At 43.7% G+C, this 24,378-nt stretch overlaps 1 protein-coding gene across 2 annotated transcripts in view; it reads left to right on the forward strand.

Moving 5' to 3' along the window:
- Nucleotides 1-24,378, forward strand: part of GNAL (G protein subunit alpha L) — a 216,741-nt gene that overhangs the window by 56,422 nt on the left and 135,941 nt on the right. Inside the window, exons 1-3 of one of the 2 annotated variants that reach the window (XM_069957792.1) lie at nt 20,968-21,655; nt 22,057-22,129; nt 24,242-24,296. In XM_069957792.1, the coding sequence (XP_069813893.1) occupies nt 21,517-21,655; nt 22,057-22,129; nt 24,242-24,296 (267 nt within the window). In that variant the 5' untranslated portion in view covers nt 20,968-21,516. Of the gene's footprint in view, nt 1-20,967; nt 21,656-22,056; nt 22,130-24,241; nt 24,297-24,378 lie in introns of those variants that run through there. The other variant, XM_069957791.1, reaches the window with a different exon arrangement.

Here is a 24,378-nt window from a genome sequence, read left to right on the forward strand (position 1 = left end):
TGTGAAGTAAAGGCCCTTTTTAAACAGGCCGCTTATCATTAAAGGGGTACTAAAGCGGGGGGAGGTGAGTGAACATCTTTTCCCTCAGCTACCTCATCCCTGATCCCAGTGAAAAAATACCTTACCTCTCCACGCTCCCGGTCTTAGAAACATAGAAGATTGTTGGCAGAAAAAGACCACTGGGTCTGCCCTTTTTAATATTTCCTTTCTTATTGTCTTAGGATTTCACTCCTGATGCCGGAGAGATAATGTATGCCAGTTTACTTAATCACTAGCCTTCAGCCACGCATCGCAATAAATGTAGTGACACACAGTTGGCAGTGATGATTTTAGGTCCGCACCTAAAGACACGATCAGCCAATGATCGTTGTCAGTGATCTCGCTGGTCGGCGCTCATTTGCGTTCCTGCACGGCCCCATATTGGGCCTTGTAAGTGCTCGCTTACTCCTCATTCCCCACTAGCTGTCTGTGCTATTACATGCAAAGACATCGAGCGGGGGGCGGTGCCGCGGGGAGCTGTAGAAAGGGCTGTCCGGACGATATTTTGTACGTCCGATAATCGTTTGGTGTAATAGGGCCCTCTGAATTTTTTAGTTTATTGCACAACAATTTGTACTTTTGACACAAACACACGGCAATACAGTTGATGATTTCCCTACAAAGTATGTATTGAATGGGCATTGTGATTTCAAACAACTTCTCTCCATTTGATAGCCAGAGTGTTTCCTAACATATTCGTTGATCTTTTCATTTACCAAATATGACTCCAAAGTTCTATAGAGTGTTTACACAGACAGATTATCTGACAGATTTCTGAAGCCAAAGCCAGGAACAGACTATAAATAGGCAACAGGTCATAAAGGGAAGACTGAGATTTCTCTTCTTTTTAAATCCATTCTTGGCTTCAAAAATCTGACAGATAATCTTTCTGCGTAAACACACCATTAGTCCCTAGGTCTTTCATTTCTGTGCAATGTGTGGTCCACTGGCTGTTATAAGGGAAAATCTGTCTCTAGTAACAATAAAACAGGACAAATCTCAGGAAGTGGGGGGCAGGGCTTAGCATATGCCATGTGCGAGAGAGAATGGAAGAGAGCATGGGCTATGTACCTGCAGGTTTGCCTGCTGAAGCTGATTCTTCTAAGGTACATCAAGGCTTTTTTTTATCATGTTGGTGCCTGAAAGTCTCAAACATCTTAAAGGGAATGTGTCACCAGAAAATTACCTACTGTTTAAATAATGTTTTTATCTTAGAGATTTTTTAAGAAATTTTGGTGGTTTTTTTTTCAAATTTTCCATTTTACTATCTATTTTTTTTTTTTTTTTAAATCTTGAAATCTTGCAGTTTTTATTCTTACTAATGGAGGTAAAAAAAAGCTGAGACTTCCGTTTGTGTCTGTGGTGATAAGAGGAGGTTGCTGTAAAGGGATCTGTACAGCACTGCAATGACTAGATAGATAGCTTCAATACAATACAATAGCAACTCCCTGTGGAATAACCTCTTCAAAGGTCACAAAGCACGCTCAGTAATGTTTCACATTCCTTTAAAGGGGACAGGCTGTCTATTGTCATCTATACCCATGAGACTTGCTGTAAAGCATGTCACTAAATGCTATTAAAAACAGCTCAGGCAAGATGGCAGCCTCTATAACAGTGTACAAAAAGTGAAATAAAGTACAGTCAGAAAATAAAAACAGATTTGGAATAAAAGCACAAGTTTCACTCTAATTGGTAAAAGTATATGTAGGAGACACATTTTAACAAGCTCATCTCTTGGTGTTTTCACACACAGCAGTCTCCCCCAGTTTACAGAGAGTGGCCTCCAAGATTCATGTAATGAGTGAGGCCAAAGAATGTTATCCAGCGCTACAAAAACATGGCCACTTTTCCCCCTACTGTTGTCTCCAGTTCAGGTGCGGTTTGCAATTAAGCTCCATTTACTTTAATGGAACAGAGTTTCAAAACCCCACCCAAACTGGAGACAACAGTAGGGGGGAAAAGTGGCCATGTTTTTGTAGCGCTAGATAACCCTTTTAAATGGGTCAAGCTTACAAGAAGGTGTGTGCTTTGCGTGTACAATACTAGAATATCTACTATGTTTCTCTAGAAATAAGACCTAGCTTTTATTTTGCAAGATTTTTGAAGCAGGCTTGAATTATAAGCCCTTCTCCAAAATAAGGCCTAGTTAAAGTCAGCTGACCAGATCCCTGACACAGGGTGGCTGAGCATTAGCTTTTTATACTCTGTCCCCACCTCATCAACACAAGCTGCACAAGTGGTAGGAAGATGCATAGTATAGGACATTGAATATGGGGGGCAGAGGGTATGTGGGCCAACTGCAGAGGGGGGAGGGGTATATAAAGTATAGGGACCATCTGTAGAGGGAATGTATACAGTATGGAGGAAGAACTAGAGGGGCAAGGGAGCAGGTATACACTATGGAGGAATAACTAGAGGGGCAAGGGAGCAGGTATACAGTATGGAGGAAGAACTCGAGGGGCAAGAGAGCAGGTATACAGTATGGAGGAATAACTAGAGGGGCAAGGGAGCAGGTATACAGTATGGAGGAAGAACTAGAGGGGCAAGGGAGCAGGTATACAGTATGGAGGAAGAACTCGAGGGGCAAGGGAGCAGGTATACAGTATGGAGGCCTAACTGCAGGGAAACAGTATAGGAGCATAACAACAGTGGAACTTAGGGCTCGTTCACATAGAGCAATAGTGTGAGTCTATGGGAGGCGCACGCTGCTGTTCTCACAGCATCTCTCCACGCTGAAGAATGAACATGTTCATTCTTCATCACGGACAGAGCAGGAGCGCGCGCCTCCCATAGATTCCCATTATGAGAGGGAGGCTAACTGCATTCCGTGGCGGACAATTCCGCCGCGGAATTCCGCTAGTTTTGCTCAGTGTGAACCCGGCCTTAGCCAGAAGAATGAACATGTTCATTCTTTCGCTAGCGGAAGCCTGTACAAATCAATGGACACTACACATATAAGGCAGGCACCACATGCAATAGTACCGGATTGCTAGTCCTATCCAGACACAGAAACTACCATGGTATACAAGAAAAGAAATAGATCTAGAAAAACAAGGTCTGCACCTCCATAATATAGTAAATATTCTTTATTTAAATCCAATCCAAACAAGACACAAGATTAAAGGACTTTTTCCCAGTAATTGAAGCACATTACAAAGTTATATAACTCTGTAATGTGCTTCAATCACCTTCCTTCCCTGTCTTTTCCCCCCTCCACCCCCCACCAGGAAGTGTCCTAACCCACACAGACCTACACCAGGCAGCTCCTTCTTGTGAGGATAAGTCATCAGCCGGAGGGCTGGTCTAGGTCCTGTTACAGCAGCCCCCCCTCCCCAGTCCAAGTGATGGCTTGCAGTTATTCAGCCAATGAGAGCTGAGCAAGCTGAGTCACCTGACAAGGCAGGGGAGGGGGGGGGGGGGGCTGGTGTAAAAAGAGAAGGAGCTGAGAGAAGAGCTTGGTAACGGTGACGACAGTCATTAGGTCTGTGTGAGTTAGGACACTTCCTGGTGGGGGGTGGAGGGGGGAAAAGACAGGGAAGGGAGGCAGATAGGTGATTGAAGCACATTAGGGCCCTTTTACACAGAAAGATTATCTGACAGATTATCTGCCAAAGATTTGAAGCCAAAACCAGGAACAGACTATAAACAGAGATCAGGTCATAAAGGAAAGCCTGAGATTTCTCCTCTTTTCAAATCCAGTCCTGGCTTTGGCTTCAAATCTTTGGCAGATAATCTGTTAGATAATCTTTCTGTGTAAAAGGGCCTTTTCAGAGTTATATAACTTTGTAATGTGCTTCAATTACTGGGAAAGGTTTTCATGGCACTTGTCCTTGAAAAACCTTTAAAAACACACACATGGTCCTACCACTTGCCCCAATAAGGCACAGTGAAAAACTGGTCCACCCCACATGATAATACAGAGACAGCAAAAATAAATAAATAAACAAATATGATTGTAATATAGTGCAAAAAAAATATATGTAAACTATCTGACCCTATTATTAAGTGCCACAAAGTGCAAGTGCATATATAAAAAATGTGAAACAAAACAGTATCCTGAAAAAAAGGAAATAAATATTCAATAAAGTGAGGAAACACAAATCAGAAAATAAATAGATAATATATACAGTCACAATTGCTGTCTCACGGATGGATCAGGCAGATTAACCCCATGCGTTTCGTCACGTGGACTTCATCAGGTGAACATATGGAAACACAGCATACACTTTTATGAGTGACTGTTCACCTATTGCATTTGGTCATTTGGATAAAATATCTAAATACTAGTATGTATGCCAGAGATTAACACCCCCCAGGATAGTTCACAGCTCTACTATAAGGCTGGGTTTACACATTGCAGGGGTAATGTGGTTTTATTACAAATTGGTGTGGTGATCAAATGTATTATAGGAGGGTAGCTTTATAAACAACTGTTTTACCTGCATACTTCCTAGGGTTAAGTGGCAATTAGGCTACGTTCACACGTAGCAAAACTAGCGGAATTCCCCCTTTCCCCCCATTTCCGCGCTGATTCAGCACGAAATTTCCACTAGTATTACGCGCTGAATACGCACGTATTCCACGCTGAAACAAAAAATCAGAGCCCCATTGATTTATATAGGCTTCCGCTAGCGGAAGAATGAACATGTTCTTTCTTCTGGCTAGGGCCAGGTTCACACTGAGCAAAACTAGCGGAATTCCGCGACAATTCCGCCGTGGAATGCCGTTAGCCTCCCTCTCATAATGGGAGGCACACGCTGCTGCTCTCCCCGCGCTGAGGAATGAACATGTTCATTCTGCAGCGCAGAGAGATGCTGTGAGAACAGCAGCGCGCGCCTCCCTTAGACTCCCATTATGAGAGGGAGGCTAACGGCATTCAATTCCGCTAGTTTTGCTACGTGTGAACGGGGCCTTAAATGGATAGCAGCTCCAAACATTGGCTCCACAATGTGGACCATGAAAAGGTGTGGAACTAGCCTTACCTATAGTTCAACCTCTTGTATGTTTCAGAATTTACTCTTCTGAGCCGTTTTCTTGATAATCATTTGCATGAGCCCCCTTTTTTTCTCGATCCAGTACCTGAATGGTGGTCAGGTACTAAAATAGATAGGGTTTTTAAAAAGCCAAAATAGACTGATTTGAGAGATGGATGCCAATTTTAATAGGGAGCTTATGAATCCTGTTGAAATACTATGGCTGTGTTGCCTGTTAATATACAGGCAGGCACACGTAGGTACATAGCCTCATCCCCTATATGGACGTCTTTTGAAGCCACGTTTCCTGCATTCCATCAAAATCCCTCCAGTATATATAGTTTTCTTATCCAAGCTGGTCACAGTACAAGCTGACATACACAAATATCCCAAACAAACTTCCCATTTAAAAGCATTCCACTGGTTTACACAAAGTGTAACTATTAGAGAATTCTGTCCTGGGAAGAGTCTTTTTCCCCATTTGATCTATGCTAGGCTTGCCTGGACATGTAAACAGATAGGAATAGTGTCCTTAACAATGTGCTCATAGATTTAAATAAATGGGTTATTCCTCTTTTTTTATTTTTTTTTTATTTTTTTATTTGAATGGGTACTGTAGAGAAAAAAATATTTTCAAATCAACTGGTTTCAGTAAGTTATATGGATTTGTAAATGACTTTTATTTAAAATTCTAAAGTCTTCCAGTACTTATCAATTGCTGTATGTCCTGCAGGAAGTGGTATTTTCTTTCTATTCTGATACAGTGCCCTCTGCTGCCACTTTTGTCCGTGACAGGAACTGAGCAGTAGCAAATTCCCATAGAAAATTCTCCTGTTCCAGACAGTTCCTGCCATGGACAGAGGTGGCAGTAGAGAGCACTCTCAGACCTGGAAAGAATAAACCAATTCCTGCAGGACACTCAGCAGCTGGGAGCGTCATTGAAAGGTGAAATTAGGATTTTTTTTTTTTTTTTTTTACCTCGGACGGCCTCTTTATTAAACCCAGTAAACATTAAACAAGTGCAAAACGAGTCAGCTTTGCTCCTCACCAGAGAAGACTGCCACTGTAAAAAAAAAAAAAGGCCTAAGCAGCATTGAACTACTTCTGTCAAAACTGCATCTCTTCTCAACTAGTGACCCTTAAAGGGGTTATCCAGCGCTACAAAAACATGGCCACTTTTCCCCCTACTGTTGTCTCCAGTTCAGGTGCAGTTTGCAATTAAGCTCCATTTACTTAAATGGAACTGAGTTTCAAAACCCCACCCAATCTGGAGACATCAGTAGGGGGAAAGTGGCCATGTTTTTGTAGCGCTGGATAACCCCTTTAACCCTTTAAGGACATGGCCCATTTTCGTTTTTACGTTTTCGGTTTTTCCTCCTTGTGCATAAAAGGTCATAGCACTTGCATTTTTCCACCTAGAAACCCACATGAGCCCTTACTTTTTGCGTCACTAATTGTACTTTGCAATTACAGACTGAATTTTTGCATAAAGTACACTGCGAAACCAGAAAAAAATTCAAAGTGTGGTGAAATTGAAAAAAAAAAACGCATTTCTTTTATTTGGGGGAAATGTGTTTTTACGCCATTCGCCCTGGGGTAAAACTGACTTGTTATGCATGTTCCTCAAGTTGTTACGATTAAAACGATATATAACATGTATAACTTATATTGTATCTGATGGCCTGTAAAAAATTCAAACCGTTGTTAACCAATATACGTTCCTTAAAATCGCTCCATTCCCAGGCTTATAGCGCTTTTATCCTTTGGTCTATGGGGCTGTGCGAGGTGTCATTTTTTGCGCCATGATGTGATCTTTCTATCGGTACCTTGACTGCCCATATACGTCTTTTTGATCGCTTTTTATTACATTTTTTCTGGATTTGATGCGACCAAAAATGCGCAATTTTGCACTTTGGGATTTTTTTGCGCTGACGCCGTTTACCGTGCGAGATCAGGAATGTGATTAATTAATAGTTCGGGCGATTACGCACGCGGCGATAGCAAACATGTTTATTTATTTATTTGTTTACTTTTATTTAAAACCTGGGAAAAGGGGGGTGATTCAGACTTTTATTAGGGGAGGGGGCTTTTTACTATAAACAACACTTTATTTTTTTTTTTTACACATATACTAGAAGCCCCCCTGGGGGACTTCTAGTATATACAATGTGATCTCTCATTGAGATCTCTGCAGCATAGATATGCTGCAGAGATCCATGAGATCGGCACTCGTTTGCTTTCGGCTGCTGCAGCCAAAAACGAACGAGTGCCGAGCCGAGGACGGCGCCATCTTGGACGCGTCCCCGGCCGGCATCAGTAACGGAGATCGCTCCTCCGGGACAAGGTCCCGGAGGAGCGATCTCCCCCACTAGACACCAGGGAAACGTTGCCTCCGGTAATCGGAGGCAGCTGTCAACTTTGACAGCTGCCTCCGATTAGCTAATTAGCGGCACCCGGGATCGCGGCACTTCAAAGCGGGGCCGCCGCGCGGCCCCGCTTTGAAGTGCAAGTGCGGACATATGACGTACCGGTACGTCATATGTCCTTAAGAGGTTAAATAGTAAGGCTCGCTTCGCAATTGGAGAAGCGCTGCTTAGGGGGCTCCTAGGCCGCCTTTAGTAATGCAGCCAAAATGTAAGCATTATGGATGTTTGAATGAGGCCTTAAACATTGCAGTTTTCCGGTGCTAATCATATTGAGTTAGATAATAGAGAGAACAGTTTTCTAAAACTGTTTCCATTTGGTTTTGTAAAGTTCTAGGTGAATTGCGCTTTGGCACTATAGTAGAATGTATTAAAATAGTTGTTTGCTGTACTGGGTAATAAAAAACTGCATGCGTTTTTGATGCAGTACTGCTCTGTGTAAGATTGGCCTTACATAGTTTTGGTTCAGTTTTAAAGCTGAAACCAGGTCTGAATCATAATAAATTATATTATTGTAAAAGTATCATCTGTTCTTTTATATTCATTATGGAGATGTTGCATTATTTGTATCAGCTGCAATACAGGCATGTAGGCATGCACACATGCTTTATGCCCAAAGTCACAGTGTAACCCTAGCGTTAAAGAATATATACAAAGACTGTGTGTAATATGTGTATGGTGCATACAGTATCTATTTATGTGATATGTAACCAAGTGGGCATTGGTTTCTTGTTTGACCACAGTTGTGTATGACAACAGAATAGACAGATCAGAGATCAGCATTGTTGGTGGAGAATAAAGTAAGATGGCACTTTTGCAAATCTAAATACATGAAGTACAAAGTGCATGTATAAAAATAGAAAATACAGTTATATTGAGCACTCCCTGTGGTGCCAAGCTAGGCATATTGTGCAAACTTTCCGGTATTATTGTTCTCATGTATTTTTAGCCTGCTAGAGAATTTGGCATCACATTATAAAGGAGCAGAATTCTTCAACAATGGAATATGTCTCGCTGTAGTTTGACACCTGCTACCATTCTATTTCATGGAGAAGACTAAAGTGACTCTTTAATGGGAAACTAAAAGCAGGTTAGAAGACTCCTAACCTGCTGTTATGTTTCCATAGCGCATGAGACGCTGAGAATGAAGGTAATTTTCTTACCTTCACCCTCAGTGCTATTTTTGTGAAACCTTCAGTTTCATTAATATGTAAATTAGAAGGGCTGGTGCACTGAGGGCGGGACTACAGCCATCATGACTATTCACCAGGCCCTCTTTAGTGCTGCTTTGGACTGATGTGCCACCTCTATGTTCATGAGGAGGGGTGGATCGGTGCGTTGTGGATTTTGTGGATCGGTGCATCTGCAGATTTTGCAGAAACAACACAGGATGAAGGTAGGAAAATGACCACCTTCCTTAGCATCCTGTGAGCTATGCCAGCACAGCAGCAGGTTAGAGCCTTCTGTATATTGTGTTAGGACAGAAGGGGCAGGATATTATTGACCCTTGCAGCTTTCTGTGGGTATTATCTCCAAACTTACATAAAACTTAAATTCCCGGCCTCACCATAGACTTTGGACCGTTGTGAACAAAAAAAACAACCTTTTACTATCATTAAATAATTACACGTCGCCTTACAGTTTCTTCATATGCTTCCACCCCAATCTATGGTATATTTTGATTTCTGGAATTGTTAGATGGGTATGAACTTAATTTCAATAATGGGAGTAAGGGTGCCTTCACACCTACCGAATCCGCAGCGGATCTCACATATAGTACCTGCTCAGCGACGCGGCTGCAGTGAGGCTGCCGGCTCTGGTCCAGCTCAGATCAGGAGCCTCACTGCAGCCGCGCGCCGAGCAGGTAATGTATGCTCCCAGTGGCGGGCTGCAGCAAGCGGCCGGGGATGGGAGATGTGGCGGCGGGGCTGAGGACAGCAGGGGGTTAAAGCACATATTCACAGCGGGATGTCAATCCCGTTGCGAGTATGTGCTATCATAGGGGTGAATGGTACCGGATCCGCAGCGGTTCTCGTTACGAATCCGTAGAAGTGAGACCCGCTGTGGATCCGGTAGGTGTGAAGGCACCCTAAATCTTAAAGTGGTTTTCTGATTAAAACAAACTTAGCTAAAAGATTGCACCCCTTCCCCCCGGCGATCTCCAAATTGGCCCCCGGCTTCTTTGTTTTGAATAGAGCTGCATGTCGGGATGTGACTAGGGATGAGCGAACCGTCTGACTTTTGGTCCGACGGCATTTTCGCTCAATTAGTATGCCTTCGATGCCTGCGATCCTGGGTGCATAGTTGCGCTCCCGGGAATCTGCGGCCGGGATCTTCCAGGGAATTCAAAATACATTCCCTGGATTTCCAGGGAATGTATCTTGAATTCCCTAGAAGATCCCGGCCGCAGATTCCCGGGAGCGCAACTATGCACCCGGGATCACAGGCATCGCACTGTGACCTGCAGTTCTTTTTATTCTCTATGGAGCCACCATAAAGAGTCTCCCTTCCTGTCAAACTGTGGTCCATGCTCTCTTTGTGCCAATATTTGGTCTTTTCTCTCCTCAAAAAAAGAGACCACACAGAGGAAGTCCCAGTCCTTTGCGCAGACATGACTTGGTATTGATTGACAGCCATTCCTGTTGCACGAGGCAAGACAGGTCTTTACTGCTGCAGAGAATCCTGGGGATGCTTGCATTGTATGGTTAGTAGAGATGAGCGAACCTCGAGCATGCTCGAGTCCATCCAAACCCGAGCTTTCGGCATTTGATTAGCGGTGGCTGCTGAACTTGGATAAAGCCCTAAGGCTATGTGGAAATCATGGATATAGTCATTGGCTGTATCCATGTTTTCCAGACAACCTTAGAGCTTTATCCAAGTTCAGCAGCCCCTGCTAATCAAATGCCGAACGTTCGGGTTCGGATCGACTCGAACCCGAACCCGGTTAGCTCTCCTGTCACACAACAAAACCTCTGTAACCACACGGTGACATTATACTGACTGAATTGCTGCATAACAAAGAGCATTGTTTCCTGGTAAGCATGCATAGTTGATGTTGACAGGTGTTCAGACCTTCAATAATTGTTAGAACGAGCCTAAAAAAGTGCATGCCAAGCCCCTTCTCTCCCAGGTTCTTTTAACATACCCTTAGGGGCACATTTATCAAAGTCTACGCTTGCTGCAAACTTGAAAAAAAAAACACTATTTTTTGCATATGGACCCCCCTGTGCATAAAAATTGTGCACTTTTTTTTGTTTGCATCTTTGTGCCATATGGGCGGAGAGGGGGATGGCATTGTGTGCATGGAGGCGTGTTCTTCCTGTGTGCAAAATGTATCAATATGTGCACGCAATTAGCCTCTCCCCCCCAAAAAAACAGGCTAAAAGTCTAGGCTACCCCGAACTGGCATAGATTTCTAGCTAGCTCTGCTGCACAGTTTTTTTTAGACCCCTCTACGCTGTATTTATCAAGAGGCTTAAAACTAGCAGTGCGCAAAAAAATGTGCACATTAATAAATGCATCGACATAGACAGGCATACAGTGGTGAAAATAAGGATTTGATACACTGACAATTTTGCCACCTACAAAGAATGGAGAGGTCTGTAAAAAATTTTTTTATCCTAGGTATCCTAATTATTTTGCATTTTAATTTATAAAATAAGTATTTGGTGCAGTAGTAAAATAGAACTATAGAACTTAAAGGGCTTTTCTGGTCAGGTGAAATACATGTTGAATCCTCGCCCCTTCTGGAGACTAACAATTTGTTCCATACCTGTTGTTATCTCCCTTCCTAGATGGCCTATGTAAACAGTGTTCCTAGCTGGTTCTCTCTGCTCTCTGTGATGCTGGGAGGGGTAAGTTACAGGTGACCTCGCTGTGATTAACCCTGCACGCATTACAGAATGCAGAGACAGACAGCCAGGGAAACTGTTTACATGAGCTGTCTCCAAAGGGAAGGGGGAAGGAGGTGGGTCGGAGTGAAGAGCTCACTCACCGTTTTCTGTGTCTTCAGCAGAAAGCATCAGGCTCGGGAGGGGGATGGTTCAACATGTATTTTACCTAACCAGAATACCCCTTTAATATTTGGTACAAAAACCTTTTGTTTGCAATTAGAGGTCAGACGTTTCTTGTATTTCTTGACCAAGTAAGCACACACCACAGCAGTGTGTAAAGCATAATGTTTCCACTCCCATGCTTTGTAGTTGGGACTGTGTTCTTGGGCTTGTATTCATCCGCTTTCCTTCAAAGTCTATATCAAAAAGTTATTTTTTGGTCTCATCTGACAACATGACCTTGTCCTATTCCTTTTTGGATCACCCAGCTGGTTATTGGTGAACTTCAAATGGGCCTGGACATACACTGGCATGCGCTGGGGTTCCTTGTGTGCGATACAGAATTTTAAAGTGAATGTACCATCAGGTGCGGGCTGAAGCACTGGAGACGAGCCTACCCACCCCCAGTGGGAGGAAACCTCCGCCCTTCTATGATGCCGCTCTGTTGATTCTAATGGAGCTGCGTCATAGAGAGGCTTGGGTTTCCTCCCACTGGGGGTGGGTTGGCCCGAATCCAGTGCTTCAGCCCGAGCCTGATGGTATATTCACTTTAAACCATAACGACGTAGTGGTACTTACAGTAATTTTTCAGACTGTGGTCCTAGGTCTCTTTAGATCATTGACCAGGTACTCGCATGTAGTTCTAGACTGATTCCTGACCTTTTTAGAATCATCCTTACCCCACAAGGTAAAATCTTGCATGGAGCCCCAGACTCCTGCTTCTCCTCCATTTTCTAATAATTGTGTCAGCCTTCTCACAATGCTGCCTGCTTGTCCATCCCAGCCTCGTGCAGGTCTACAATTTTGTTCCCGTGTCCTTAGTTGTGATTGATTGTGTAAACAGGTATTTTTTTTTTATATAGGTAACAAGTTCAAATAGGTGCAATTATTACAGATGAGTGTATAGTAGGAGGGCTTCTTAACACATTCACAAACACAATATGTACACTACCGTTCAAAAGTTTGGGGTCACATTGAAGTGTCCTTATTTTTGAAGGAAAAGCTCTGTACTTTTCAATGAAGATAACTTTAAACTAGTCCTAACTTTAAAGAAATACACTCTATACATTGCTAATGTGGTAAATGACTATTCTAGCTGCAAATGTCTGGTTTTTGGTGCAATATCTACATAGGTGTATAGAGGCCCATTTCCAGCAACTATCACTCCAGTGTTCTAATGGTACAATGTGTTTGCTCATTGGCTCAGAAGGCTAATTGATTAGAAAACCCTTGTGCAATCATGTTCACACATCTGAAAACAGTCTAGCTCGTTACAGAAGCTACAAAACTGACCTTCCTTTGAGCAGATTGTGTTTCTGGAGCATCACATTTGTGGGGTCAATTAAACGCTCAAAATGGCCAGAAAAAGAGAACTTTCATCTGAAACTCGACAGTCTATTTTTGGTTTTAGAAATGAAGGATATTCCATGCGAGAAAGTGCAAACGGTGTGTACTACTCCCTTCAGAGGACAGCAGAAACAGGCTCTAACCAGAGTAGAAAAAGAAGTGGGAGGCCGCGTTGCACAACTAAGCAAGAAGATAAGCACATTAGAGTCTCTAGTTTGAGAAACAGATGCCTCACAGGTCCCCAACTGGCATCTTCATTAAATAGTACCCGAAAAACACCAGTGTCAACATCTACAGTGAAGAGGCGGCTGCAGGATTTTTGGCTTCAGGGCAGAGTGGCAAAGAAAAAGCCATATCTGAGACTGGCCAATAAAAGAAAAAGAAAACAGACATTGGACAGAGAAGACTGGAAAAAAGTGTTGTGGACGGATGAGACGGAAGGTTTGTGAGACGCAGAACAAATGAAAAGATGCTGGAAGAATGCCTGACGCCATCTGTTAAGCATGGTGGAGGTAATGTGATGGTCTGGGGTTGCTTTGGTGCTGGTAAGGTGGGAGATTTGTACAGGGTAAAAGGGATTCTGAATAAGGAAGGCTATCACTCAATTTTGCAACGCCATGCCATACCCAGTGGACAGCGCTTGATTGGAGCCAATTTCATCCTACAACAGGACAATGACCCTAAACACACCTCCAAATTGTGCAAGAACTATTTACAGCAGAAGCAGCAGCTGGTATTCTATGGGTAATAGAGTGGCCAGCGCAGTCACCAGATCTGAACCCCATTGAGCTGTTGTGGGAACAGCTTGACCGTATGGTACGCCAGAAGTGCCCATCCAACCAATCAAACTTGTGGGAGCTGCTTCTAGAAGCGTGGGGTGCAATTTCTCCAGCTTACATCAACAGATTAATAGCTAGAATGCCAAAGGTGTGCAATGCTGTAATTGCTGCAAAAGGAGGATTCTTTGACAAAAAACAAAGTTTGATGTAAAAACAATGTTATTTCAAATACAAATCATTATTTCTAACCTTGTCAATGTCTTGACTCTATTTTCTATTCATTTCACAACGTATGGTGGTTAATAAGTGTGACTTTTCATGGAAAACACAAAATAGTTTGGGTAACCCCAAACTTTTGAACGGTAGTGTATATATACTTTCTACTGCAGATGCCCCGTCCTGTAGGATAGCGTATATATGTTCCTGACTGTAAAGGGATTTTGATGTGTGCCCCTCCCAGGAGTCAGGGATATTGACAGGCAGGCAAGATTACGCAGCTGTCTATCATTAACCCCTTAAATGCTGTGTTCCATATCATGTTTAAGAGAATCGGTGACAGGAGAAGTACCTGTCACTGTGTGATCAGGACCCCTGCAAGGGATCTGACCACTTCCCCTGACAGGCAGGAGTTTATTACTTACCTTTGTACTGTCAGATCGATGATCTTCTCATACAGTCTGCCCTGATGAAAAAAAAAAGGTTTTAAAAACTTGGCGAAACCCCTTCCCTTAATAAAAGTTCAAATAAAAATGTTAAAACAAAACATATTTTGTATTGTAGCATGTGGAATTGTCCGATCTATTAAAATATAACAATGTTGTTCCCGAACAGTAAACAGTGTAAATTAAAAATTAACAAAGAAAAAAACAAAACACCAGGATTGCTGATTTTTTTTTTTTTTTTTATTGTATATCAGAAAAAAATAAAAAGCAATCAAAAATTCCCATTTGCACCAATATGTCACCAATAAAAATTATAGGTCATGACACAACAAATGAGTCCACAAACAGCAGCAGCACTGTAGGTGAAAAAATTAAAGCATTGTGGCTCTTAGAAGGTGAGGAAGAGAGCAATGCTTCATTGTGACCTGGACATCCATGCATCAGTGAGGTCATGAAGGGGTTTAAGAAAAACTAACAGGTCTGTGACAGCCAGAATTTTTGCTGGCTGGTGGGTGATCAGATTCTTATTTCATGCAATAAAATGCGAATTATTTAAAATTCATACTAATTTCATTTCTGGAATTTTTAAAATAGATTCTGGCTCTCACAGATGGAGTGTACCTATGAGACTTCTCCATTCTTTGTAGGGAAAAAAAGTGACAATTTGCAGTATATCAAATATTTATTTTTCAAAGTTTTGTTAAACTCTGATTAAGCCTAGCTTCACATGTACCCTATCGCAGCTGATTTTCTGCTGTGGATCCCCAGCAGATTTGACTAAATGAATGAACACAGCATTAAATCCGCACTGTAAAATCAGCTGCAGATCTGCAGCAGATTTAATGGTGCAGATTTGATGCTGTGTTAATTCATTTAGTCAAATCTACTGCGATATGGTACACGTCAAGCTACCCTAAGAAAGATTTAACCCTGTTGAATGCCCACCCATAATATAAGCTTGTTTGTGAAAGGTTTCTCCTACATGAATTGGTCAGTTTGTCTGCAGCTCATCCTGACACCCTCAGGCTGGGTTCATACTACGTATATTTCAGGCAGTATTTGGTCCTCATTTCAGGTCCTCATAGCAACCAAAACCAGGAGTGGATTAAAAACACAGAAAGGCTCTGTTCACACAATGTTGAAATTGAGTGGATGTCCGCCATATAACTGTAAATAACTGCCATTATTTCAATACAACTGTCGTTGTTTTTAACTAACCACAAATATTTGCCATTAAATGGCGGCCATCCACTCAATTTCAACATTGTGTGAACAGATCCTTTCTGTGTTTTCAATCCACTCCTGGTTTTGGTTGCAATATGATGTCCACAATACTTACTGAAATATACTGTGTGTGAACATAGCCTCAAGCTGCTAAAAATCGTTACTTCTTGGTCCACTCTGTCTCCACTCCTCTGTCTTTCCCCTCCCTTCTGAGGCAGAAATCACATGAGCTATGTCTCTTCTATTTCCAAGCAAGCTGTAGCACTTTATCTGTAATCCCACCCACCACTGACATCATAACACCTGGCTAAGGGTGGGGAAACAAGAGCCTCTCTTGAGCAGTATAGGGGAAAGAAGACACTGTTGTTTCATCTCTCTCTTTCTCTGATCTATGTAGATGAATAGATATACAAACAGAAAGCTAGATGCTGTGTTTACTGTGCAAAGCAGAAGCATCAAAAGGATCCAAAAACGCATCCATGTTTTTTAAGCGTACACAAAAATGTGGCCATGGTTGAGCTAAAAAAAAAAATAAGTTTTGTTCCGTTTTTATAATGGAAGTCAATGAAAAACTTCCATTCTAAAACTTTTTTTTTTAAATAAAACAAATGAAAACGGATTGCAAAAAATGCATAGTGAACCCAGTGTTAGCCACAGATTATGCTAATCTGTATTTAGAACACACAATGCAGGGCCAGCAAGGGCATGCACATGGGGTTGTTGGGAGGAATGGCTGTCACCTGAAGGATTCAGCCACCAGCTGTCTTAAATTGGTTCGCATGTGTTCAACTAGTGATGTGTTTTGGCCTGTTTTTGAATTTATATGTTTGTTTTATATTATTGAAAAGTACAGGCAGCCATGCTTTTTAAAATAAAATAAAATCCCTATTTGCCAGGTTGCAGACATGATGAAGATGGTATTACTCTAACCTACCTTGTCTACTAATTCAGTGGAGGACTGGCTGCCTCCTTGTCCAGCACACTGGTGATGTGTTGCAGAATGGTGTTAGCAGATATGGTTTCTTATATTTTGTAGTAATCTTGGTGCTTTTATAAAGGACAGCTGCTGTAGTGCCTTTACTGTCTAAAGCCCAATGACATCTCTTGGCTGACTGTTCACAGACCCTGTTCATTATATAGGGTCTGTCGTAGGCATGATACTGTCATCATTTTTATTGGTAAATAAAGTAAGTAACCATATCTTATTGTTTGTTACCAGAAAGGGTACGGGATGGCAGGTGGAGGCATAATATCTTCTAGTTTCAGGCTGTTGGCACAAACAGTGTGGTTGTTAAGCGTGGGACCTGTGCGTTCAGTTCAGCTCCCTGTTGTAGTAAATGAGCTCATAAACATCTATCAGGTGATAAAAGCATGGCAACCAGGAACCACAACAAAACGCCCGAGCCATGGTTTATAGCAAAGGGCATTGGTTTCAGTGTGCATCACCTGTACAAGCTGCCACTGCGAATACCACAACACTAAACATATGGGGAGCCTAAAAAAGGAGGGGGGGGGGGGGATGTCATCCTTGTAAGAAATTGGATTCCTGCTAGAAATCATTCCTTTTTTTTTTCCTTTCTAGTATATATCATGGTTTATTATGAACTTGGCAAAATATTTGCAAAACAATGTGATTTTTGCCACGATTTCACAGTAGTTGTGTCAAGTAAGTGACTTGTCTTAATAAAGCTGTGTCTTAATAAAGCCTGCTAGAAAGCTTTTTGTGGCAGAAAAGAGTGGAAAGTATAACAGAAGGACATATACTTCTCCTTACTGTTGGATCCACTTCTATGCTGGACGCACCTATGAGGGTGCCTTCACACGTACCGTATCGCTGCGTATTTATCGCTGCGTGTTTGTTGCGATTTTTTTACATGCGAGTTTTGATTTTCACGTGATTTTCATGCGATAAAAATGCAGCGATAAAAATGCAGCGATAAAAATGCAGCGATAAAAATGCAGCGATAAAAATGCAGCGATAAAAATGCAGCGATAAAAACGCAGCGATAAAAACGCAGTGATAAATACGCAGCGTTAAATATGCAGTGATACGGTACATGTGAAGCTACCCTGAGAAGCGCCATGGGTCTTTTTGAGCTTCAGGCTGCAGAACAAACGTCCTAGCCAGAACATGCTGCAATTTCAGCTGCCAAAGACCCAAATGCCACAAGCCAAAATTCCATGTAGGTATAGAGTTTCCTATCTCCTTATTGACTCCCAGCTAACATCTGGCTGTGGCATTTTTGCCCAAAAAAGATGTCGCACATCACCAATAGCATTGTTTAGGAAAACGGCTGTGTGGGAAGGTGGTTTCACACATGGGTTTTTTTCAAGAAAAAAACCCATAGAGAAGTGTTACTTAACTTTTTCAAACTAATTACTGCCATGTGATGAGATGTTCCAACCAAGTACCCAACCAAGGGCAAGATCACCCTTATGGAATAGGCTCTGTATAACGTCTCTGTCCAGAGTTGATTCCCAGATCATAACAATGTCAATGTCACAAGGTCTCAGTAATGTCAAAGTCCAAAAAGAACAATATTCCTATAGTGCCCTCTGTAGTCAGCATTAGTGCTACCTGAAGCCAGATATAGTGCCCTGAAACTGTGCCCTGTATTCATTAATAAGGATCCCTTCCCCAATATTATTATTATTAATAATAATAATAATAATAATAATAATAATAATAATAATGTCCTCTGTAGTCATTAATAATGTCTGTCTCTAGTAACAGTGCCCTCTGTAGCCAAATATAGACAAAAATGCCCCATACAGCCAGGTATGCCCTGTGTTAGCAGATACATTGTCCCATAGAGCCAGGTATGCCCCCTGTTAGCAGATACAATGCCCCATACAGCCAGGTATGCCCCCTGTTAGCAGATACAATGCCCCATACAGCCAGGTATGCCCCCTGTTAGCAGATACATTGCCCCATACAGCCAGGTATGCCCCCTGTTAGCAGATACATTGCCCCATACAGCCAGGTATGCCCCCTGTTAGCAGATACAATGCCCCATACAGCCAGGTATGCCCCCTGTTAGCAGATACAATGCCCCATACAGCCAGGTATGCCCCCTGTTAGCAGATACATTGCCCCATACAGCCAGGTATGCCCCCTGTTAGCAGATACAATGCCCCATACAGCCAGGTATGCCCTGTGTTAGCAGATACATTGTCCCATACAGCCAGGTATGCCCCCTGTTAGCAGATACAATGCCCCATACAGCCAGGTATGCCCCCTGTTAGCACATACATTGCCCCTTGTAACTGGATATGCCCTTTGCGGTCAGGTGTGTCCCCTGCAGCTAAGTATGTGCCCCCTGCAGCCAAGTATGTGCCCCTAACCCCTGTGCAGTTAGTGTTATTTCTTGGAGATCTGCACCTGTTGTATATAGTCCAGGTCTCTGTGCACATGGTAATGGCCACTTCTGCTGTCCAGCTGAGATTTCTGCCACTGTCTTTTTAATCTCAATAGAACTGTTCAGCAATCCGTGTGCTTGGCCCTGAAACAACCCAGTCTAGATGAATGGATTTTATGTGCCGTGTGTGTATCCACAAGGATATATTCTCCTCAAGAAGTAATAGCTCTGTAATCTGAGGTCTGATGGAACATATGATTGTATAAAACCCAGAGGTGTTATAGTAGGGTCCAATAGAAGTCTATAGTGCACCATGTTACAGCTCTGTGCAACCCCTGTGCATAAAGCCTGAGGCTGCATTCACCCGCCTGTGGCTACACTTCTGCTCATTTCACTCTATGGACGAGATGCTGTCTAATTCTTAGTGTAACCTTAAAGAGGTTGTCCAGGCAAAATCAACTTTTCCCCTATACACAGGATAGGGAAAAAGTTTGAGGTTGCGGGGGTCCAACTTCTGTACCCCCGCCGATCTCCGTATCGGGCCCTAGCTTCTGTGTTATGAATAGAGCCGTGGGTACGGCACGAAACCTGTGGCTCTATTTATTCCTATGGAGCTGCCGGAGAGCGCAGAGTATGCCAGAAGAGTGCTTACTTCTCTCACTGGCACTTCCATAGAAAGGAATAGAGCCATGGGCCTTTCTGCATCCCAAATTAAACCTGCCAACCAAAAGGTCACATTTTGGCATACATATGAGCCATGGAGAACATTTTTGGAGCCCCAGAAACACTAATTCTAGGTTAGGCACAACTAATGGCGGTTTGGCATCAGTTGATGGCATAGCGCTAAAATTCTAATGTGTCTTGCAGTAACCTGTTGCATTTTTTTCATGCTAATTTTTGTATGTATCATTTACACATCCCTTAAAGGGAGGAAATATACATAAATACAATACAGTATATTACTGCAAGATACATTGAAGGTGAACCAGGCACCTTCTGCTCTGCATCTGGTTAAAGTGAATGTACCATCAGGTACATTGCTGTGCTTTTTTTAATCGCTTGGCGCCGGCACAGGGATGCCGGTGGCGCGGTCCTTTTTTTTTTTTTTTTAAGGGTACAAACACACACACCGCATACGCAGCGTATTTACTGCTGCGATACGCAGCAGATTAGATCTAAATAACTGAACACAGCATCAAATCTGCTGCAGATCTGCTGCGTATCTGCTGCGTATACGCTGTGTTGGCGTCTCTTTTCCTGAGCACCGACCCGGAGCACTGGGGGTAGGACCACCCACCTCCTGTGTGATGAAACTCCCTCCCCTCTATGACGTGGCACCATTAGAATCAATGGTGTCACGTCACACAGAAGAGGGGATATTCCCACAATGGGGGGCGGTGGGCCTACCCCCAGTGCTCCGGATCGGTGCTCAGGAAAAGAGAGGCGCCAAACACAGGAACCGGAAGGCAATTTTTTTTTTTTTTTTTTTTTAAAGGAACACGCCAATGGCATCCCCACGCCGGAGCAGTCATTTAAGGTAAAAAAAATGCACAGTGATGTACCTGATGGTACACTCACTTTAAATACTCAAGTCTTGCATTGATTTCAATGGGGAGTCAAACACTTGAGCATTTTAGTGCTTGCTCAATGCTAATTGCAAGCTCCTCTTTCCCTTTGCCTGGAGGATTGTCATTTGTAATCATCTTTAGACTACTTTGGTGCTGGTATACCTCTGGTTACTGTGACTGTGTTGATAATGCAGCTGCTGTATGTACTATGTAGTATCCAGTGTAAAGACACAGCTCGGCGCATGCTCACAGCGACCCGCATCGAGCCGAGTTATCTCAGCAGAACGGCAGCGCCTCTGAACGACCGCTAGATGTCGCTTGTGCGCGATCCAAAATGCCGAGCTAGGAAGCAGGCGCAGAGCTGTCCCGTACAGTAAGGGTTACTGCAGAGGAGGAAGCGGCGGCCAGTAGATGGGGAGGAAGACTAGGGAAGCCCAGCATGCACTATGTGCCGCTGCTGCTGCATATACAGTACACGGCGCATCGTTCTGTGAGGGGCTGGGGAGGAGAGAGGGGGGCTGCATGTGTACATGTGCATGCTAGAGACAGGGGGAGTGTTCTGAGCGGCCTGCAGTTCCTCGTCTTGCCGAGGGGGCAGCAGCGAGTCGGAGAGACAAAAATAGCCAGAAATTTGCGGAGAAATATAAGGATTGTGTATGAGGGGAGGGAGAGCGGCATTAGGCTTGTTTCCAGGAGGAGCTCTTCTCTCTCTCTCTCTCCCCCTCTCTCTCCTCTCTCTCTCTCCCTCTTTGTGTTATTTATAGACTCCCCTCTTTTCTACTCCTTCCCTTCAGAGCTCTTCTCCTCTGCGACGTGATGTGTCCCCGGCAGCGCTGACACCTGGAGGAGCCCGGGAGGGGAGCGGAGAGGAGCGGCACCGCCGGGCTCACACACACACCGGACACCGCCGACACTATTTTTAGCGGCGGCAGCGGCGGCGGTCTTCCCGTCGCAGGACGGTAACGCAGAGACCGGGCGGGCGGTGGGGGAGGCTGCCGTGCTGCGCCTTTTTTTTCTTATATGAGCGTTTGAGCGACATCCGCAGGATCAGACCGCGTCCGCCTGCTCGCAGGCTCAGTAACGACGAGACATGGGCTGCCTGGGCAACAGCAAGACGGAGGATCAGCGCATCGACGAGAAGGCGCAGCGAGAGGCCAACAAGAAGATCGAGAAGCAGCTGCAGAAGGAGAGGCTGGCCTACAAAGCCACACACCGGCTGCTGCTGCTCGGTGAGCGGGCCTGCTACTAGAGCAGAGCGGCTGCTCCTCCGAGTGTGGGCTTAGCCTGTCCATAGTGTGGGGCCTAGCAGCTCTGCCCCATGCACCCCTCTCCCACCACCATGCACCCCTCTCCCACCACCATGCACCCCTCTCCCACCACCATGCACCCCTCTCCCACCACCATGCACCCCTCTCCCACCACCATGCACCCCTCTCCCACCACCATGCACCCCTCTCCCACCACCATGCACCCCTCTCCCACCACCATGCACCCCTCTCCCACCACCATGCACCCCTCTCCCACCACCATGCACCCCTCTCCCACCACCATGCACCCCTCTCCCACCACCATGCACCCCTCTCGCATCATCATGGAGCCCTCTCCTCAATGTCTCTTTCTGTTTTGCCAGGTGCTGGTGAGTCAGGAAAAAGCACGATTGTCAAGCAGATGAGGATCCTCCATGTCAATGGCTTCAATTCAGAGTAAGGAGGCTGCTGTGTTTTCTTGTGTGCTCCCCGGCTATTCCTAGCCATTAGATTGTGTCTGCCAATCGATGGTTAAACAGGCGCCGGTGCCGCTCTCCCGGCCGGCGGTGTGCCTGCTCCTAGCCCCCATAGATTGGGCTGTTGCCACTGCAGCGTTTGACAGGCCCTCATGTAGCAACAACATGGCGACTAGACTTTTACATAGCAGCAAATATCTAAATTCTGTGTCTGTGTGTGTAGAAGGAAGGCAGCCATGCTAAGGGCTGAGGATGTGGCGCTCATGCACACATCACCGGCTATACATATAGGAGAAGCCTCCTATGGGTGATATGCAGCCCCAGGATGTGTCCCCAGTAGGAGAGTGCCTATGGAAATCCCATCCGTGTTAGACATGTTGTTGCTGCATTGCTAATTTTTATCCCATTTTATAATTTGTACAGTGATGACTAGGCACAGTACCTATTGCTTACCTGAGGCTAGAGGTATGGTGGCATTGTGAGCAGTAGTTATATATATATACAACCCTGACCATAGTACAGTATATCTGCCTCCATCTACAATATAGACCCCTGACCATAGTACATCTCTGCCACATCTATAATATAGACCACCTACCATAGTACACTATATCTGATACCATCTATAATATACACCCCTGACCATAGTACAGTATATCTGCCTCTACCTATAATATAGACCCCCTACCATACTACAGTATATCTGCTACCATCTATAATATACACCCCTGACCACAGTACAGTATATCTGCCACCATCTATAATATACACCCCTGACCATAGTACAACATCTCTGCCAGCATCTATAATATAGACCCCTGACTATAATACAATATGTCTGCCACCATCTATAATATTGACCCCTGACAATAGTACAATATATCTGGCATCATCTATAATATAGACCCCTGACAAAAGTACAATATATCTGCCACCATTTATAATCTAGACCCCTGACCATAGTACAACATCTCTGTCATTATCTATAATATTCACTCCTGACCATAGTACAATATATCTGCCACCATCTATAATATAGACTCCTGACCATAGTACAACATCCCTGCCACTATGTATAATATTCATTCCTGACCATAGTACATCTCTTCCACCATTTATAATCTAGACCCCTGACCATAGTACAATATATTTGCCACCATCTATAATCTAGACCCCTGACCATAGTACATCTCTGCCACCATCTATAATCTAGACCCCTGACCATAGTACATCTCTGCCACCATCTATAATATAGACCCCTGACCATAGTACAGTATATCTGCTACCATTTATAATATACACCCCTGACCGTAGTATAATATATCTGCCACCATCTATAATATACACCCCTGACCATAGTACATCTCTGCCACCATCTAGAATATACACCTCTGACCATAGTACAACATCTCTGCCACCATCTATAATATAGACCCCTGACTATAATACAATATGTCTGCCACCATCTATAATATAGACCCCTGACTATAATACAATATGTCTGCCACCATCTATAATATAGACCCCTGACTATAATACAATATGTCTGCCACCATCTATAATATTGACCCATGACAATAGTACAATATGTCTGCCACCATCTATAATATAGACCCCTGACCATAGTACGACATCTCTGCCACCATCTATAATATAGACCCCTGACCATAGTACAACATCCCTGCCACTATCTATAATATTCACTCCTGACCATAGTACAACATCTCTGCCACCATCTATAATATAGACCCCTGACCATAGTGCAATATATCCGCCACCATCTATAATATAGACCCCTGACTATAGTACAATTTAACCACCACCACCTATTATACGGCCAGTTTCCCAGCAGATTCAAGAATTACAACTGTATTGCTGGTCCTAAGAGCTGACAGACACTGTCTGGCACCTGCAGTCATCATGCCAACAAAATAAGAATGGTTGGCATCATTTTGACAGTGAACTTTATAACAGGGTCTTAGTTCTAGTAATAATAGAACTTGCACTGTTTACTTGGGCCTAAAAGTTGTATAGCAGATGTATTTCTTTGTCACGTCATGTGTAACTTAAACCTCTCTCCTCTCTAATACAGAGAAAAGAAACAGAAAATTCAGGACATTCGGAAAAATGTTAAAGATGCCATTGTGGTAAGTGTGCACCGCGCTCAGCGTTATTCATGTCCTTTAGGTTCCCTGGCTTGGGTTAAGCCGTGTTCTTTGCCTGTTGGGT

Source organism: Dendropsophus ebraccatus, chromosome 2 (assembly GCF_027789765.1).
Source record: "Dendropsophus ebraccatus isolate aDenEbr1 chromosome 2, aDenEbr1.pat, whole genome shotgun sequence".
Taxonomy (NCBI): Eukaryota; Metazoa; Chordata; class Amphibia; order Anura; family Hylidae; genus Dendropsophus; species Dendropsophus ebraccatus.